Source organism: Rutilus rutilus (genome assembly GCF_951802725.1).
Source record: "Rutilus rutilus genome assembly, chromosome: 7".
NCBI classification, from domain to species: Eukaryota; Metazoa; Chordata; class Actinopteri; order Cypriniformes; family Leuciscidae; genus Rutilus; species Rutilus rutilus.
The window spans coordinates 27,842,451-27,862,965 of record NC_140221.1 but is presented as its reverse complement, the minus strand read 5'-3'; the positions used below and the strand labels follow the sequence as shown (position 1 = coordinate 27,862,965).

Sequence of the window (20,515 nt, the reverse complement as noted above, 5' to 3'; positions counted from 1 at the left end):
AGTGAAAGAGGCGTCTATACCTCGAAGCAGTAATCTTGGCCGAGGATGGAGCTGTGCACTGGTTTAATGAAGACCTCCTCCTCCATGCTGAGGTCCAGAGCTTCTACTGCACTGCTGGGACTGAGCAAAGACTCGTGAGAGCGCGACTCCTTCAGCCTGGGCATCAGATGAGACCTGAGACAGAAACACACACCAACCAGTGACACAGGTGTCTCGCTCAAGCTTTTCAATTATCTTGAAAACAAGACAGATCATCTAATGGGTTTATGGCAACTGCCTGCAAATCAAGTGTTATTAGCAGGTGTAATAAGACAACAGGCACCCTTACAAAGACATACAGTGGGCAGTTGCATAAACTGCCTGGACTAGTCTTAAAGGGATACTCCACTTTTTTTGGAAATAGGCTCATTTTACAACTCCCCCAGAGTTAAACAGTTGAGTTTTACCGTTTTCGAATCCATTCAGCCGATCTCCGGGTCTGGCGGTACCACTTTTAGCATAGCTTAGCATAGATCATTGAATCGGACAGGACCATTAGCATCTCTCTCAAAAAAATGACCAAAGAGTTTTGATATTTTTCCTATTTAAAACTTGACTCTTCTGTAGTTACATCGTGTACTAAGACCGACGGAAAATGAAAAGTTGCGATTTTCTAGGCTGATATGGCTATGAACTATACTCTCATTCCTGCGTAATAATCAAGAAACTTTGCTGCCGTACCATGGGTGCAGCAGGCGTAATGATATGACGCAGCGCCCAAAGTATCCCTTTAAAAGTTAGTCATCAAATTTTTTCTTCAAGACTGACTGCTCATAACTTTTTAAAGTCAGTTACATAAGGTAAATTGGTATCATTTGACTTGGAAAAGTAAGACTACTTCTAATAATTAAACTAGTTCTTAACATATGTTTATGCAACTGGCCCCAGGACACAGCAGATATGGGGGTCAAAGAATAATAGATGTTTGAGTCTCACAATGTAGTTTAAGTTTCCAAAGTGTGAAGACAACAGCAATAATATAGAGAATGTTCTATCGTCTCACTCCTATTTCATTGGAAATAAATCTTACGATTTTGCAATAAAAATTACGATCAACATCACACCTTATACTTTACCCTAACATGTATGACAAGTAAATTGCAACTAACTTGCATAAGCTCATTTTTTTTAACAATAAACAGAAATCAAACAGCCACAGACTTTAAAAAAGACAATAATCTAATGAAACAAATTGAAAAGCTCTTTTTATATACAGTATATATATATATAAAGAATAAATAATTTTTTTCTGTTGAATAATAAAGCATATTTTAAACAGATTTTGGCTAAAAATAAGATTAAAGTAGATACATAATTATTTTCTTTTGTGAAAAAAAAGTGAACGACAAGGCCAGAAAAAAGAAAAGAAATCAACATTGAGTCCTTAAAACATGCTCTACACATTTATGAGACATATATAATGCATAATGGCATTAATTACTCATCAAGGCATATAAATGAACACAGGCATGTGCTGTTTGAGCAGTGTTTCTACGCTTTGATCACTACAGGTGTCATTAACTGAGCTGTCGGTTAGTGTTAACGCTCACAGAAACTGATTAGTGCTCTGACAAGATAATTAGTGCCTTATTCAAACAGCTAATTACCTCCTAATAATCTAAAACAGAGTTTATAAAATCTCAGCCATACTTTTCAATATCTGTTAAGGCACGAAGACAAAAGTCCGAAAATAACATACCAGATCAGAAAGTTGTGAGTGCTTGCATGCAGGTGTGAAGGATGAAGCCATTTAAAATGCCAATACCACTCGTGTCACATCAATTCAACACGTTTCGCATCCATAATAAACAGTGATGGGAGACAGCAAGCATATCATTGGAAAATCCAACATGTTTACCGCTGTAATTAGAGTGGGAGATCTCATCTGATGAAGCCTGTGTTGGTCTGAACTGACGTTAATTAGTGCTTGCTACAAAGCAGATCTGATCTGGGAACAGTTCCACTACTCATCCCTTCATGTCAGCCGGAGAGAGATGTGCACAGAACACTCTTCATCTTCTGATCTCCAAGGAATACTTCACACAAAAATGAAAATTCTGTCATTATTTACATACCCCCATGTTGTTGTGCAGCATACCCCCTAAAAATTGGGTTGCTGTGCATCTGGCTGTGATGAATGTTTAGTAGGTTCAGTAAGGTTTCAGAATTCAGACTAAAACGAATTTACTTTTCTAGCTGTGTTTAGTATACATTTGTTGCAACTGGAGATGCTGTTGGAAAGTTTTTGTATAATACTTGAAGGTTTTTTAGATGACTTTATTCATTTATTTTAGGACATAATATTATTTACATACATTATTTTATTAATTATATTTGTATCATATATTTTATTATATAATTATTTAAATATAGTATTTACATACTGTATTTGTTGTATAAATATGATTTACATACTATAACGTGTATATATATACGTTATAAGTAAGAATCTTATTAAAATAGATAACTTATGAATGATTTCAAGGCTTTTTCTGTGTTTTCGTGACTCATTAAAAATATCCAGCATTTGATTGTGAATCGGTCATCACAGCTTGCTCTTCTATGTTTTTGCATGCAGGAAAAATTTGCATGTGCTCCATACTTCTCCTGTATGAAAAAAAAGAGAAGCTTGGACAATCTGTTTAACATCTCATTTTGTGTTTAAAAAAGAAAAGAAAAAATAATATAGAATTAGAATGAAATGAGGATGAATGAATGACAATTTTCATTTTTGAGTGCACTTTCCTTTTCAATCAGTTCAGTGTATATTAACTAACACACATGGGCGATGTATGATCTCTTCACAAAGGTGATGCTGATGGTAGATGTCAATTTCTTGACAGAAACCCATATTTCCCCCACATAGGGAGACAAATAACCCTGATAGGAAGCAACCCACATATCTCTCCATAAACAATCATCATCAACTGTTTGTCGCTGTGTGTTTCTCATAAATTATTTACAGTTCTCTATTACCCTGAACCCTTTCTTTACCTCCCTTCCCCCTCTCCTTTATTTTAATTTAATTCTTTCTTCCACAAAGATCTTCAGAGGTAAGACTATACTCCCGAGACCAGCCTTGTCTCTTAACCACTGAGGCTTCAGAGAGCAAAACGTGTGTGTGTGTGTGTACAAACTGTTTTATTTCTGATTGGCTGAGGTGAAATGAAGCAGAGGACTCTGAGAGTAATTGGAGCAAAGGGGATTTTGGGATTGATCCGTGCTTGAAGCGGCGTTGAAGAGAAAGAGTATCAAACTAGCAGTCCAAACGACAGGTTGAGTTCCAGAATGGGGTGAAACCAACATCAATTTTCCTGACAAGGAAACATTGATGGGATGACACTGACAGGAAGTACTGGGGATAGCTGTCAAAAAGCTTCGGCGAAAGGATGTTTGAAAGAAATAGCAGATGAGGGTTCATCTGAACAATTGTCAATCACTTAGTTACTGGATATGAAACTTTCAACATCAAAATAATGTTCTGTAAAGATGAGCTTCTGGTTTCTGAATGAAAAAGACAGTTTTCTTGATTAGGACTTAATATCAGCTCTTCAAGACCAGGGATCAGGACTGAAAATACCCCAGAAGCTCTTTTTCTGGTTAGCAAGTTTGGGAGATCAAGTGCCACAGAAACAAAGAGAGAGCAGTTCAGCACTTTCCATGGACTAAAGCTGATCCTTCTTTTTCTCAGATGATAAAAATAAATAATGCATGCTTTCTATGTAAAATGAAACAATAATTCATCTCCTGGGTATGAAGGGCTATGCAAATTCTCTAAGTACAGTGTAAAAAAAAATATTGTAAGTTTAACTTAAAGTAACCTGGTTGCCATAACATTAAGTTCATAAAAAAAAAGAAAAAAAAAAAAGAGTTCATACAATGAAGGAGATTGGTTCAATCAACAGAAACTCAAAATATTATGTTATATTATTAGATATAAATGATCTAAGTTGATTTGACAAAATAAAAATAAATTGTGATAAATCATGAAAATATTTTTTTACATTGTAGAAATTAATAATTGATTACAGAACAGTCTGTACAAATTTAAATTACCCACCAGTCAGGGTAGAGTCCATATTTAATATGATGCAAAATGAAAATGAGACTGAGAGGGATAGATGTAGAGCTTTCAGTAGGTTAGGTTGTATTGTTTTGTTATCCCCATGCTGCCTTGCGCGAAGCGCGATTTTATTCACGCTGCTAGGCAGCCTGGACACTATGGACCAGATTTTCGCCTCAGCGAGGGGACCAATCACAGAACAGGGAGGGAGCAGCAAGATGATGACGACGTCTGTGCGACACACCGAAGCAGTTTGTTTATATCTATGGATCCAACATGGCAGCAGACGCGAAGTTACCTTTCGATGCAGCCTTAGATAGTGTTCTAAGTAGTTTAGAACGCAAGTTTATTTTGAAAAAAGAGCAACTTTTGGCATTAAACCATTTCATAATGGTTTTTTCGATAAAAACATGTCTATAGAGTGTCCATATATACCTTCTACCCTCATGTTTGTCTTGCACAAACGGCAATAGTCGCTGAACGCCATCGTGTACACATAAATCTCTGACCCATCGTCTTCTTCCTCGTCGAATTTCTGTCGCTCTACATACGTCATCTGGTATAACTGAAACGATTGGCTATGAGCTACGAACAGGCGCATTTGATAGACATTCGTAGCGCCCAATAAACGGCTCTGGGCATTCGTAAACCACGCCTCAAATACGAGAAAATGAACATGTGGTTCCCAGACCACGTCTCAATGAGACGAGGTCTGACGTTAGCCAGGCTATTGTTTTGTACCCTGCCCATAACTTTCTAAAAAACATTTTTAAAAACCCTCCAAAAACATGGTTTATATATATATTTTTTTATAAAACTTAAAACTGAAGTGTGTACTTTGCAGCACTAGTAGTACCAAACAGAATTTCAAAAATAATGACAAATACATTTCAAACATACCCTCTTTCATTTATTTATAGATAAAAAATAGCCACACAGCATTGGTTGAGCAAATGTTGACATGTCCACTTTAGGCATTTACTAAACAAAAGTAACTTTGCAACTACATGTCAACTAACTTTCATTATTAGAGTATTAATAGACTGTCCGCTTAATATCTGCCAACACTGTCTGTTGTGGAGCATCAAAATAAAGTTAGTTGACATGTAGTGGCAAAGTTACTTATAGTTAGTAAAATGTCTAAAATGGACTGTTGAAATAAAGTATAACCACTGATTGCAATTCTGTTCAGTGCCACTTTTAGTACGGAAAGTACACACCGTACCTAGGGTGACCACCCGTCCCGCGTAGCGCGTGCGCGCACAGCGTTTGAAGCCCAATTCATGCGTCCCGCAAATTGAGACCGTGTCACGCATAATCTATGCTTGCTAAAAAAAGTTGGTCGCTCTATATCCTCGAGCCCCAGGCAGCCAAACGAACATTACTTGACAGTTCAGTCCGTACCCTTTAAGAGGAGTATCATTTTTATCCGTGCCAATTTAAGTATGGCATCTACCCTAAAAACAGCAAGACAATGCAAAATAGGTTTAGCAAATTATGTGATTGGTTACATTCATGCCTGCATGCATGGATGTCACGCGTTATGCATGAAAACCACATTATTAGTGCTATCCCGAGTTCTTATAAATAATCATATCAAATCTTATAAATAATGCTTTTTAAGGACACCCAAGAAATGGACCTTATAATAGTACTAATATGATGTGACAGCACATTCTGGATCATCTAAATATTGCCACTGGGCAAATCAGATCTCAGAGAGAAGTGCATTCGGGGAGTTAGAGGTGAGCCTAAGAGAGGAAAAGGACATGTTCAGACAAGAGGATCGTGCCGAGGTGTACCCTGTGTGGAATGTGTGTGTGTTTACTCGTCCTTGGGTGTCTATGTGTCGAAATACAACTGATTTAAAGGCAAGTGAAACTAATAAAGAGATGGATGTAGGACACCGACACATGGAAACACACCCACTACTCCACAAGGAGTGTGTCTCTAGAAGGTTAACCGTCACATCAGTCTAGCAGAATGAATGTTAATGTCAGCATTGGAGGCAATGAACGACACCGTATGAATGATAATATATTCACTCTAACTGTGTTCGCTGTGTGTGTGTGAAAGAGAGAATGTATTTTATCCTGTTAGTGTGATGTTAGTGCGCTCAGTGATGTGGTGTGCATGCTTAATGGCATGTGTTACAAGTTCTTTCATGTTATGCATCTCCTACCAATGAAAGGGACCGTGTGTGTGTTTTCGAGGTGGGGAGGTATTAACGCAAAAACTGAACCGTGAACAGCTCACCTCCAATATAGCCTACTTATCACCTCAAACAGAGCAGCACACATATCCAGTCTGCTGAGAAGCGACTGAACTGTCTGTCCCTAAAAAAAGAATCCTTTTCATTACATTTTGCCATGTTTCCTTTCTCATTTACCTATTTTATTCCCCACATTTACCCAGAATCCCCTTCTTCCCAAGAATTCCCCGATTCATCCCCTGCGCACACACTTCCTGTCTTCACAGTGCTCTGTATATCTCTGTCTCTGTAAATATTTCAGACACTGCACCAGATATAAGTCACACTTCACCCTCTATCCCTCCTTTTCTGTTCTTCTTTTTCACTCAGACTGCTTCATTTTTTGTCAAAAAAAAAAAAAAAAAAAAATCAATGAAATACACCAAAGATGTTTCAATCTGAAAATAAACATGAAAAACTCATGATAGATAAATATAAAGACATATTGCAAATGGCTCTTTTAATTGCTGTGACAGCACATAAGAGTGAGAAAGGAGAAAAAGAGAGAGATTTTCTATAAATACATGTTTTGAACTGAGAGACTGATAGAAGAAACGAAGATGAAATGCTCTCAGTGCTACAGACTTAAACTATATTTGGTATAATAGGTATCAGAATGCTAAGGAATTTATTGATTTTGGTTTCTTGATGGTTTTATTAACACTTTTTTTTTTTAGGAAGACATATTTTAGGAAATGATTACCCAACGATGATATCATTTTGACACTGAAAACAATGATTTAACAAAATAAAGTTTTTGTAACAGCAGCATAAATTCAACACAAAATAGGCTTAAACTATATAGTGAATGACAATTAAACACGATTAAATGCATATTTTCTAAATTTAAACATTTTCTCCAAGCAGCATCAGTGGATAATATTCCTGCACTGTTCTGTCTGGTACGTAAGCAGACAACAGACAGAACAGACTATGCGATTAAAATCTGAATCCAAATCAGGGAGAGAAACATAGCAACCCACGGCTAAACAACAAAAACACGCAATGAGGTCACTCAGCAATACCATACGTAAAATCAATATGTAGCGTTTTATAAAAGAGAAAACCAGGAGAGAGCCACTTGTCTTGTTCTCTAAATTTGACAAAGGATTTATAGCCCATGAGAAAAAAAGATGGCAATCCGCTGGCATCTTCTCAGTGAGTGTGTGAAAAGAGTTCACACTCTGACCAGTCAAGTAAGATCTCCTGCTTTCGGCTGAACACTAGATTCAGAAGACTAACGCATTTGTCAAATTAGAGTCTGTGATGCCAAGTCACTTAACATCTTGATGGTTCTACACAATGAAACAAAATCAATAATAAATCTAAAACAATCCTTCATCAATAATACCACAAAAGCTTGGAACAAAAAAACAACAACTCACACTTTAAAAGACACTTGCAAAAATATATAAAATGTATTTTCTACAATAATAATTACTGCACATGTGCATTAAACAAAAATACTTAGCTAGCAGTGATGCCCTGATATTACAAAATTATTATTAAAAATAATAATAAGCTGCTTATTATGGCTGATTACCGATAATTGGCCAATATAACAATGTTACAAATATATAAAATACCAATATTATACATTCATATTATTTTGTCTAAATATATAACCAAAAAAATATATAATCCATTTAGGCATCACACTATTATAATGCAAAGTGTTAATGAAGATTATCCTGAGGTTATCAATTTAAAAAATAGGGGAAATAAGTATGAATTGATACACTTAAAACAATCTCTAACATTGGCTGATAACCAATATAGCACTGATATATTGTGCATATATCTTAGTAAATATCTTTGTATGAATAGGTTCATGTTTGCCATATAATCCTTGATTATATCTTTTGAAATAGGCTGTATTCTTCCAAAAAAACGAGTGTTTGGCATGGTAATGGGTATGACAATGTTGTATGTTTTGGTCTTGGCGGGATGGATCCGCTACGCTGCTGCTTTTATTTCTACTGCTACTGTAGGTTATTGCTGCTGATGCAGAGCAAGTACGGGACTTGCTACTGCCAATTCATACACGTCACGCTGCTGTGAGCAAGTAAGACATGCTGCTGCTGCTGTACAATTAGCGCACATGAATTACCCATAGCAGATCTATACAGGTGGAGCTGGGGAAGGTGTGAGGGGTGTCTGAAAGCACGCTGCACTGCTAAGGAAAATGCTACCCAAGTATTTGAAGGTTGAGCTGGGTCATTGGCTACTGATAGAGCAGGAACCAATAAGATGTGCCCTATAGATAACAATGTGATTACGAACAGGTTAAATGACCTATTGGCCTGTGCCATCGAGAGTTTCATGACAAAACATTGTATTTCTCTACACTGACTCCACAGTAGATAAGTTGGGTGGGGCTTTTACTGTTGCGCCAAGTTATTTTTGGGGGGAAATTAGTTGAAACCTTAGGGCTATAGTTTTGTAGACACTAAAAACAGAAGCTAAGCTAATCCATCTATAAAGCCCAGTTGATCCACTGAAGACATTTTAAGAAAATCCACTAAAGATCCATCTCTAATTGCAAGCATGATGGTGATACATTTGTACTGTTCAGGGATGCAGAATGTGGAAATGTATTACATTTGCTACAACCCTGAACAAATTAACTTTAGCACATTTCCATCCATCAATAAATTCTTCAGCCCCTGCACTCATCGTACTGTCACGGTGACCCATAGCAAGGATAGAACCACTTACTACAAAATACAGTTCACAAATCAAAGCAACCTTGAACCTGGACATGAAAGAAACGGGAGGAGAAAGAAAAACAGGAAGATGTGCAGGGACATGCTCCCAAACACACAGGCCATCACAGCTCTTATACACACTGCTTGATACACACAATTCAGCCTTTCTGAGTGCACATCACAGGCTCTTTTCAAATGCATGGAGTGTGGGTGTATGAAGCTCACATTGAAATGAAAAGTTAAGGTCACCAGCACACAAACACATTTAGCAGGGTGGCTGGAGACTGAAATGGGACCATACAAACACACATGTAAACGTCTCTACACTCACTATGGAGACATTTCTCTGGTCTGATAGACACATAAGTTATGTGAGGTCACTGCTAACAGTGACAACACAGCTTACAGACTGACAACTGTTACTGACTGGGACAGAGATGGCATAAGGGTTGTCGATGTAACAGATTTGTCGGTGTACAGTGAGTAATTAATAAACTACAATAGAGTATGTGGTAGGGTATGCTACAATTTTTCTAAGTGCTAACGACAAAAAAAAGCTATTGTTCATAATATAGCATGGAATAAAATTAGAAAAAAAAAAAGGTAAAATAAAATAGCAAATAAATAAATAAATAAAAACAACAAATTAATAATAGTGTATGCAATAATATCAATTTTGATGTTTATTCTAATAAAATTAGAAAGATTTTTTTTTTTGTCCAAAACAAATGTAATACTTTTTTTTTTTTATCAAGCATTGAAACCTCAATGTCCAAAGAAATCCAACTGAACAAAAACTTCACGTTCACAGTTCAGCATCAGCCATGTCATCTGACGAAAAAACCAAGATACATCAGAAGTAACTGGTTTGATGCAGCTTTCATTACATTGAATACATTAAAAACAGCCTTTAATCATTGCATATACTGCTATGGCCAAAATCACTGTCGATTAATGCAGTATATGATTAATCATGCAGCCTGAGGCTTTGCTGTCATCACTCTTCCCATTTAGAGCGAGAGAGAGAGAGAGAGAGAGAGAGAGAGAGATCACTGTACTATAGGCTCTTCCGTTGCTTGGGTTTGGCGAATGGACAGCAACTTTGAAAAGGTGAATGTTTCCATGGCAACTAGCCGACAGGTACAATTTTAGCCCCCAAAAAGGCACTGGAAATCATCACATTTAGCGAAGATGAAAAAAGAAAATTTGATAAATCTATTCCGTTTATAGCTATCATTTGGACAGTTCATACATCGTTAAGCAGCAAATCTGTTCAATAGACAGTTGAACACTGACCCTAAACAACAAGGACAGTGAAAGGACACTGGAGAGCAATATTCACATCAGTGGTTCATCAATATGGTTTTCATTGATTAATTCCAAAACTATCACATTTGGTTCCCCCAACCTTTAATACTTTGCTGTCTAAAATAGTTTGAGGTCAGAGACAGACAAAAAAAGAGAGAAAAACAACAAAGACATTGTTCATATTTTTAAAAGCTTTCTTCAACTTTTAAAACTCGCTGAATGGGGATGGAATGACATGCACGCACGCATATGAGTCAGTGTTTGTTGTACTGTATAGTACATCTCAATGAAAGTGAAAGCAATGCAAGTAATGCAAGCATGTTCACGTCCCCACGTGAAGAACGCACAATTCGCATTAGAGTAAATGACAGTTTGATAAGGAAGATATTGCAGGTTTCAAATCTTTTTTCTTTATCGAACATAAGCAGTTTATAAAGACGCTCTTTCTGAAGAAGCAAAAACTTAACTCTTTCCTAGTCACCCCTTAAAGTGCACTTTAAAAAAACATTTTATGCTTAAAAAACAAGGCGAACAAAGGTGACTATATACGAAAACAAAAATAAAGCTGTTAAAATGAGCTATAAACCTTCTGATAAAATTAATTTCAAAACCATTCAAATATTTAATTTCATAAAACATGATCACAATGGACATCACTATTAAATGTCAACTGAAGTGAGTGTTCAAAACAAGCTTAGATCTGAAGCATGAAGAATAGATAGATTCACTTACACTGAATGCGAGGAAACCCCGCTCGATCAGTCCGTTCTATTGCCAAGTACTGCTATGTCTGTGCATTTCTCTGATTCCGATCTGAATTCGCGCTTGGCTTCATGGACTGTTGAAAGGTATTCTGTGGGATCTTTGGCTTTTGTGCCGCGTGCTGGAGAGGGAACTTCCCATGGGATAACTGATAACACACCTCCTCACTCACACGCCCCATTTAAACAGATAGCGCTCCCTTTCCCACATCAAACTCCATAACATTTGAACTTTCCAATGTTTTCATGCCTCTTTCATTGGCCGTAGTTTCTAATTAGACACATTTTCTAGATTAAATCGGTCATTAACAGCGTTCAATTGTTATATCCCAAATGATGCAGTTGATTAATTAGCTACAGTATGATTTATTAGCTATAAATATGCACACAAATTACATGTTGATAATGATCTATACATGCAGTAATCAGCTGGAAAACACTTTATTGTGTATTTTTTATTGTGTCATAGATTTGCGATAGAAAGTAAAAGGAAGGGGCAGGACATAAAAACATTCTCTGATCTATTTTTGTGTGCCTAGCAAGAAAGGACATGACATCAAGACTAAAATATGCGGAACAAGAGGTGGGGAATCACCGCAAGACAAAATAATGTTAGAGGGAGTCAAAAGGTCATCCAAACGTGCACTATAAGGCGCTCACACACACTTACAAACAGGTCAACTGGTACTAGTTATATATTAGTTTCATAACTATCAGGTGTTTCAGTTTGCACAAACACAATAGCCCAGGGGTATTCAATCTTTTTTAAGCCAAGGAACCCTTGGTGGAAAACAGAGCAGAGCAAATATTTACATATTTTGCATTGATGCAACACCATTAAAATAACGTTGAGACATTTGCACATTTTAATTTTACTCAATACATTTTAATGTGGGATGGAGAGTAAAACTTTTTTTTGTTGCATAGTTGAAATGACCTTTGTATCTTATTATGCATCTTATTTGTGTATGTATGTATTCTTTGGATTTTTCACAATTATTTTGAGATCAAACAATAATTGGCGGATCCTCTGGAGTACCACCGTAGACCCCCATTGAACACCCCTGCAACAGACCAATGCTTCCATCAGGATTTTGAATGACTAGGTAGTGGAAAAACTAACCTCCCTATCATTTTATTTTTAGTCCATTTTGTATAAAGTGAAAGAGGGAGGATATGATTCAGCTTTCATGCAAACACTTTACACACGATTTCCTGCCCTTGCATCTAACATTAACACATGGGCCAAATGGACAATTTCACAGTTATATCATGGCAGAGAAACATAGGCGATGGATGCCAGCCTCTTCATATGCATATAAAAAGGAAATAAAGATGCAGTTGGTGCCAGGATGGAAAACGCTGGGAAAATTCAACATAATGACAGACTGAGGGAAGACATGCCATTCTCAAGAGAAATGGGCTAAATGTGCTAAACAGCAAACAAATTAGCCTTGGCCTGAACAAATCCGGTCTGTATAAAGCAATATCACACACATACACACACGCCTTTGTCTTATCACAAGCAAACAGTTGAGCCTTTGGTGTTTACTGGGCATCTGGTTAAAGGCTAACCCAAAGGTTGTTATGGGCTAGCCACTTCCTTGTTTCAAACACACACACACACACACACACACACACACACACACACACACACACACACACACACACACACACACACACACACACACACACACACACACACACACACACACACACACACACACACGCTCAATGACTTGCCAAACTAAAAGAGATTATGGAACATAAATCTATGACACTGGTCTTCATTTTTTGCTTCATACAACTACACAGACTGGAAAATCCTCTTAGTGTCTCATTTACATCTAAAATAACTATATAAAGAATCACTTATCTGATTATCTGTCTCCTTTTTTACATTTGCATGTTAATGTTAAGTTAAAATAATACAACATGACTGTAGTTGGAATAGATATGTTTAAATTAAAATATGTCACTATTTTCTCTTGTTAATGTGAATCATTCAAGTGTGTGCATGCATAAATGTGTTTGCATGCAGTGTCAAATTCATGTGAAATCGAACAAGGCTATTTTTGCACTCTTAAGCAATTTGTTTCTTTCCTAAAACACTTTTCTCTGAAATATACTTTTTCAATGGATGAAAACAAAGAACATGCACAAACATGCAACCTTGGAAAGGAAACATTCCAGGCAAGCTCTTTCATGCCCATGAAAACATACAAATGAGAGAGAGAGAGAGAGAGAGAGAGAGAGAGAGAGAGAGAGAGAGAGGGAGGGAGCGGGAGAGAGAGGGAGAGAGAGGGAGAGAAGGATAAAAAAGCAGGATGTGGTGAGGTTGAAGCATAAAGTCCTCAATGACCTTCAACAAGAACATGAATTATTGAGAGAACAGACATGACAACGAGATGGTTCATCCATCCTGCTTTTTTGAATGAAGACAGAAGAGTGGCTTCTGTAGAGGCCCATATATTGATATACATGGTTTGTGAGGGCCATCAGCTGAAACAATGTGCACAGTGTCTGTTCATTTACTGTGTTTGACACCAGAACGCTGATGAACTGCAGCGTGAAGAAAAGACATGAGGGTCATTGAGTGATCAGATATTAGTGAGTGAGATTATCTTTTGCAATGAAGATATGGTCACATTTACTGGTGCTCAGTGAAATCCAGAAATTTCAATAGGAATCCAGGTAACCGAGAACTTTGCGTAAGGGTGAAACATGAATTTACAGCGTTGACCAAAAGGATGCTGGACTATTCTGAATCACTACACTATTTTACATAATCGGAAGTGGACAATGTACCTTTTTTTCTACCACACCTTTACCCGTGTAAATAGTGATACATACTATTTGCACTCCAGTCTAAATACTAACATACTAAATAAAATGCAAATTGTGTAACATGTTATAAAATTGGATATAAGATAATTGGATATAATTTAGTATCATTTATTATAAAATATTTACTGAATAATATACTATTATAAATGTATAATATTACCAGTGTATAATCTTAACATCTAGATTCCAATATCAAATATTAATGCACATGCTGTATAGTCCAGGCCACTTTCTGACATCCAAATTTTATTATTTGTACCTTCTTCTTGTTTCACCACACTATTAAGGCCCGTTCACACCAAGGACGATAACTACTGTATAACGATAAAGATATAGTTCTAAAAATCATTCTAAATATATAAAAATAGAAAAGTCCTCACCACAACTATAATGATAACGGCACAATGAAACGATATCGTAAGAATCACTTTCAGAATGATTTTAATTCCAGCTGCTGAATGACAAAAACATTGACAGCCAATCAGATTCAATCCTGCTATAAAAAGCTTGCAGCAAACAAAATTGCAGCACATGCCAAAATAGTTATAGTTATGTTCTTGGTGTGAATGGGCCTTTAGAGTGCAAATAGCTGTACATTGTGGCCAGTGTAATTTCACTGCAAATATTAATCCCTTTTGCACGTACGATCACACCGGTGTGATCAGTCTAGGCTGGTCCCTGGAGCGTACGATCACACTGGTGTGATCAGTCTAGGCTGGTCCCTGGAGCGTACGATCACACTGGTGTGATTAGAACGGTTAGTGCATGACGTGATCAACTGCTAAATTCAAATGTGCTTTCGCGCGTTGGCTGGCGCTGAGCCAGAGACAGGCGCGCTCAGAACTGTCATATATCACAACTTTTCAGTGTTTTCAACCACATAATGTTTATTTTAGGTTTCAGACATATAAGTACAAAAAAATAAAAAATACATTTAGAGTTTGTAAAATACACACTGATGTCAAAGGAAGAGGCAATAATAATCCTTTCCATTATAATTAGACACGTTTTACTCATATCAGATACTCATTGTGTAAGTAACTTTAAAGTTTACTCTATTCTTCTCCCAGTACACCAGCCACTTACTTTTATGTATTTCGGGTAAATCCAACAGATCCGATTCTCTGAACTGCGTCTGCGGCGCAAACTAACATGGCGGCGCCCATCGCGCATACAGCTCAACTAACGCGATTGTTATAAAGGTGTTTAAACAACAAAACACTTCCACTTGCATATATTTGACAATCAGAATATCAGATATTTCATGCCATATCTAACAAATTTGTGAATATTTTGAATAAAAAAGGAAAAATGACATAAAAGCAGATCATCATTCATTCAGCTCTGTTGTTGCTGCGGTGTGTCACGTGACAAGCAATGACGCGTCACCATGGAAACCATAAAGTGGCACATTCTAAATAACGGTCGCCTTGAAAAACTCACGCTGGGGGGTCAGCCAGAATATTTTAAACTTACGTGTGAAAGGGTTAACTCCATTTTTCCTCTACATGCAGCTAAGTTATTGCTTTGGTATACTTTTTTTTTTTTTTTTGCCATGCCAATAAAACACATTAAACTGAAACAGATTAAGACATAAAAAGAGTTATTGTACAGCATGCTTAATTCCTCTGTATTTGTCTCCTCTCTCTCTCTCTTTCATATGTGCGATTTAAAAGTTACATAACCATAGTCGGCCACCCTGCCCAAGCCAGGCCACTAACTACGCCGTCCGTCCATCTATTCATCTCTCATCCCTCACTCCCCCTCCCTTTTCCATCCATCCATCCCTCTATCTACCTGCCAGGCAAAGCCGCTTACCCACACTCTAGGCCAAAAGAGAAGATAACATGAGAAAACACACGTATACACACATACACATGCCCATACACATGCTGGGACAATCATACAGGACAATACATGCAACGACATCCATTCCCAGAGGTGCGAGTGATTGGTTTATTGATGAACTAGAGTGAATATTCCACTGGAAGCTGGTCGTTTGTGGCATGAGTTCCTGTGACAGCACTGTAAATGGATCTCAACTGATGGGTCAAAAAATGGGTCACAGGTCTGTTAGACAGCAGGGAAAAACAATGATGCTAAATTTATATAATAACGTGCAACTAACCATATAATTGTGCATAGTTAGGGTAGCCAAATAAATATGCATATAGACATTTAAAAAGAAAGAGGAAACGCCTCCCATATCTGTTGTTTTTGTTGTTGATGTTTTGGCACAAAATATTCATCTGCCACTTTGTAGACACTAGCCAAATTACACATATGCCAGCATAGACAGATTGTGACACATTTTGATAGCACTTTACTTAAAGCCTCTATAATTCATTATAAAGGTATTCATAATGTACATTATAATGCATTACACCTTTTCATAAATAATTGTAACTAACCAAAGTTGAAATGCATTATAAAATTCGCAGATTCCTTTTTACATCTGAAATTGGTTGTTTGTCATGTTTTAATGAATTATACTTTCTAAAGGCATAACATAAGTATTGCATGTGACCATACAATGCATTATAAGGTGCATCACAAAGCAAAATGAATGCATTAAAATACTTTTATAATACTTTATAATAAAGACTTTGACTATTTTCTATTCAGTCTGTTTAATGTTAATAATTTTGAATATTGATGTGCCAATACATTTTATGGTAATATTAATAAATGTTATGTTTCTTTTTATGTTTCTGTCCAGGAGTGATAAACATCTTCAGCACAGTGTTGGGTCACCACTTGATGTCCATTGGAATATCTGGGTCTCAGAAAAAACATTGGAGAAGCAGCACAGCTGTAGAGAAAAGCTCTACATTCACAGCACAAACATATTTTATTCATGTCGGGACAAGACACAATGTGAAGGACTGTGACAATCTGCCAGTTACTGTCAGCACATCACAAATAAATCGACAAATGTGTTTCTTGGACTGTCCCTATGAAAAAGCTGCAGATAAATGCATTGAAATAAGAGTAGTTTTCTGGTAAGATCTGCTGCTGACTCACCTCAGACTCCAGCTGGACAACTGATAAGACGACTATTTATTATTTTAACTAGCAGACATTTCAGGAAAGAATGCCTGCGGGAGCTTTTCTTACAGAAAAAAAAAATATATATATCATGGATGATTTTAAACTGGGGGCATTTCTCATCTTCTTTTTTTCCCTCAACTTGTTTGTCATTCCTGGCCGCATTCATTCCTGCCTTGTAGGACAGGAATAACAGTTCTAAAATGTCTCGATAAGATTCCTCCATATTTATCTTGATGCATAACACTTACAAATATGGTAGCATTCCACTCGGAGTGTGTCCCACATGCTACACAGATCAGACAAAATAAACTGGCTTTCTATGCCAGCAGTTAACATGAAGCATTTCTGCCCATTGTAAGTTTATATTCTTATACTGATCCGACTCTCGGAAACATTCACCTCTGAGACGCTCTGGTCAGGTAGAGCATTCTGAGGTGACCCTCTCCTGAGGAGATGATGCCCTATACCAACCTCCTCATGTTCCAGGAGACCAGGGGAGCAGACGCACCTCAGCGGCGCACAACAAATCAATAGACCAGAGAGATTGGTCATGACAGTGCAATTAGAGAGCGACTGAGAGAAAACGAGGCAGGGAGAAAGAGAGATGGCCTCGATTTGCAGAATGTATTGCCAGTTTAGAAAATATTTTTGAGTTTTTTTTTTTCATTGTCTTTTTATATCCTCCAATCAAACGTTATCTGTCTTTAATTTTCCATTCCAGCACAGCTGATGAGATGTCGAACAACAGCTGGTACTGAGGAGAAACTCTCCTCTCATTCATCCCTCTTTTTCACACCATCTATTAATTTCTCTCTCCTCAGTTTAGAGGTAAATAAATGTATCTTCCCTCACACATTCTCTGCTATACTACAGGAACTCTCACTTTTTTCCATCTGTGTGCAATGCATGTTGCCATAAGCTGTATAAATTCTACACATAAAGGGCTTGAGTTGAATGAGAAATGAAAAAAAATTCCCTGATATTTCCAGGTTTTCCATGACCGTAGGACAGTCAGCTACTGTAGGCTCTAGGGATGCACCGATATGAAAATTTTGTCCGATACCGATAACCAATAATTCGTTATATTTGAAAGCCGATAACCGATTCATTGGCCGATAAATCTAAATCAATTTTTTTTGATAATTTTTGAGAGCCTGATTACAAAAAAAAAGCCTCACCATTAAATCCATGTCCCAAGCACACAATTATAATGATGTTCTCATTATAATTTTATATAGCCTATATGACAGACTTGCGATGCACATGTTGCACTTAACTGTTACCTTTTTTGAAGTGATTCCAATCATATTTCAAGCAATTAAAAACCATAATGGCAAACAGTGCGCATCTGAAGTGTATCAGCTGAAGGAAATAATCCATTATTTATCAGCTTTAATATATCGGCCAAAATTTCTTATTGGGTTGATAACGATAACATGAAAAATGAACATATATTGTCCGATACCGATATGGTGACCGGTATATCGTGCATCCCTAGTAGGCTCCACCAATGACAGTCATTTTTAGGGTCAGACTAGGTAGAAGAAGCTCCACTTCACTTTCTATAGGTTATATTCAATTTCACTTTACATTTCACTTACATGATATGCAGAAGTTAATAAATCATTAATCATCAATCTATAAATCCAGGGAGGGAGGGAGATTGTGGATGAACAGGTGTAAAATATGTCTCATTGTTATGAATGAGAGCAGCTGTTCAACTGAAATATAATTACAGACACACACATACACAAGCTGACAGGTTGAAAGAAGTTCATAACCTCAGGTCAAAAAAACACACAAAAAAAACAACCACAAGTGACAGGCAGCAAGCGATGAACAGGAGTCATCCTCAACGAATCATTTTAATTACCACAAGAATGACACACCCTCCATCACATAAATAAACTTTAAATTGAAGCTTAATTTAATCAGATGCAGCTATTTAAAAAATCACAATGCAGATGTGTTGCTGCTGGCCACAGTAACTCTAAAATGGCATCAGAATTTAACCACATGAGTCCAGTGACCCAGAACATCTAATGTGACCAACATCCCCCATTATCATAGACACTGTTAGAAACAATAACTAACAAATACATTACAAAACAGTCCCAGACCACAGCATGTGTGTGTGAGAGACTTCTATCACATTATATCTGTGAGAACAACATGAAAACAGTCCGAGCCAAAGACGAGGATCAGACTGATCACTCACCAGTCATCATGTGAATTCAGCGCAGCAGTCACACACCGGAGAGAACGAGGGAGGACAGGAGATAACCCTGAAGGTGAAGGGATCTGTTGGGCAGTTCTCACAGCTCCATTTTTCTGTTTTCCGGCGCCGAGCGCTTCCCTCTCCCTGCTTCTCTCTCTCACTCAGTCAGCACTGAGCAGCCCAACCGCTGCCGGTTGTTTTCTGGGGAAGGCGGAGAAAAATCTCTCTCTCTCTCTCTCTCTCTCTCTCTTTCAGCCTTTTTTTTCACCCCACATTCACTCTTTCTCTCTCTCTACTGCCCTCTTGTGCTCTCCTTGTCTCTCATCCTCACTTTCCTTACATATACACTGTCCTACTTCCTCTGCTCTCTGTATCTCTCTGTCAGAGTTTGTATGTGTGTGTGCTCGTATAAATGGTTTCACTCTCCCCCACAGACAAAACTAGACATGCACAAAAATAAGAATCTCATTTGCGTGTCTTTGTTAGTCAGATCACTCCCTTTCATCTCAAATCAATACTCACAGATGGCTGTGACAGGGTACACAGCATATAATCAGCAAAAACAACATTTTCTCCGATACTAAATAAAACGGCCAATTTCATTAGCAGCCCTGGCTTTGTCAACCGTTCTTCCAGACTTAAGCTCAGAAATCAGCATGCAAACAGTCTGTCTACAGCAGGTCTAAGCCTGCTCTAGAATTTTTATTTCCATCTCTTGGCTAACAGTTTGTAGAATGAAGACTATATATATACACACACTTACCATTTAAAGGTTTGGGATTGGTACGAATAATGTTTTAATACGTTTTGAAAGTGACTTATGCTCACCAAGGCAACATTTATTTGATTAAAAATAAAATGACTGCTTCCTATTTTAATATATTATATGTTTTTAATACATCATTTTGTTTAAAATATAATGTATTCTTGTGACTGTAAAGCTGTAATTGTTTCAGCATCATTACTCCAGTCTTCAGTGTCACATGATCATTCAGAGGTCATTCTAATTTGATGATTTACTGTCACTTTTGATCAAGTATTAATTTCTTAAAAAAAAAACGTACTGACCAAAAACTGTTGAATAGTAGTGTAGGCTATACTGAACACAGAAGTACACAAAATTACAATGCATACTTGAAAATAATAATGTAATATAAACTATTTTAAAATGCATAGTTCTAACCATAATTTATCATTTGAAAAAGCTGCGCTTAAATCCAGTCAATAAGAATTACCATTTGTGTTTTGTTCCTTAATGAATCTGAGTTT

General features: G+C 37.1%; 1 protein-coding gene across 5 annotated transcripts in view; it reads right to left on the bottom strand.

Moving 5' to 3' along the window:
• Window positions 1-20,515, bottom strand: part of dab2ipb (DAB2 interacting protein b) — a 163,274-nt gene that overhangs the window by 36,586 nt on the left and 106,173 nt on the right. For 3 of the 5 annotated variants that reach the window (XM_084413787.1, XM_084413789.1, XM_084413788.1), the window contains one exon: window positions 21-174. In XM_084413787.1, the coding sequence (XP_084269913.1) occupies window positions 21-174 (154 nt within the window). Of the gene's footprint in view, window positions 1-20; window positions 175-11,101; window positions 11,250-19,246; window positions 19,524-20,515 lie in introns of those variants that run through there. The other 2 variants (XM_084413790.1, XM_084413791.1) reach the window with 2 other exon arrangements.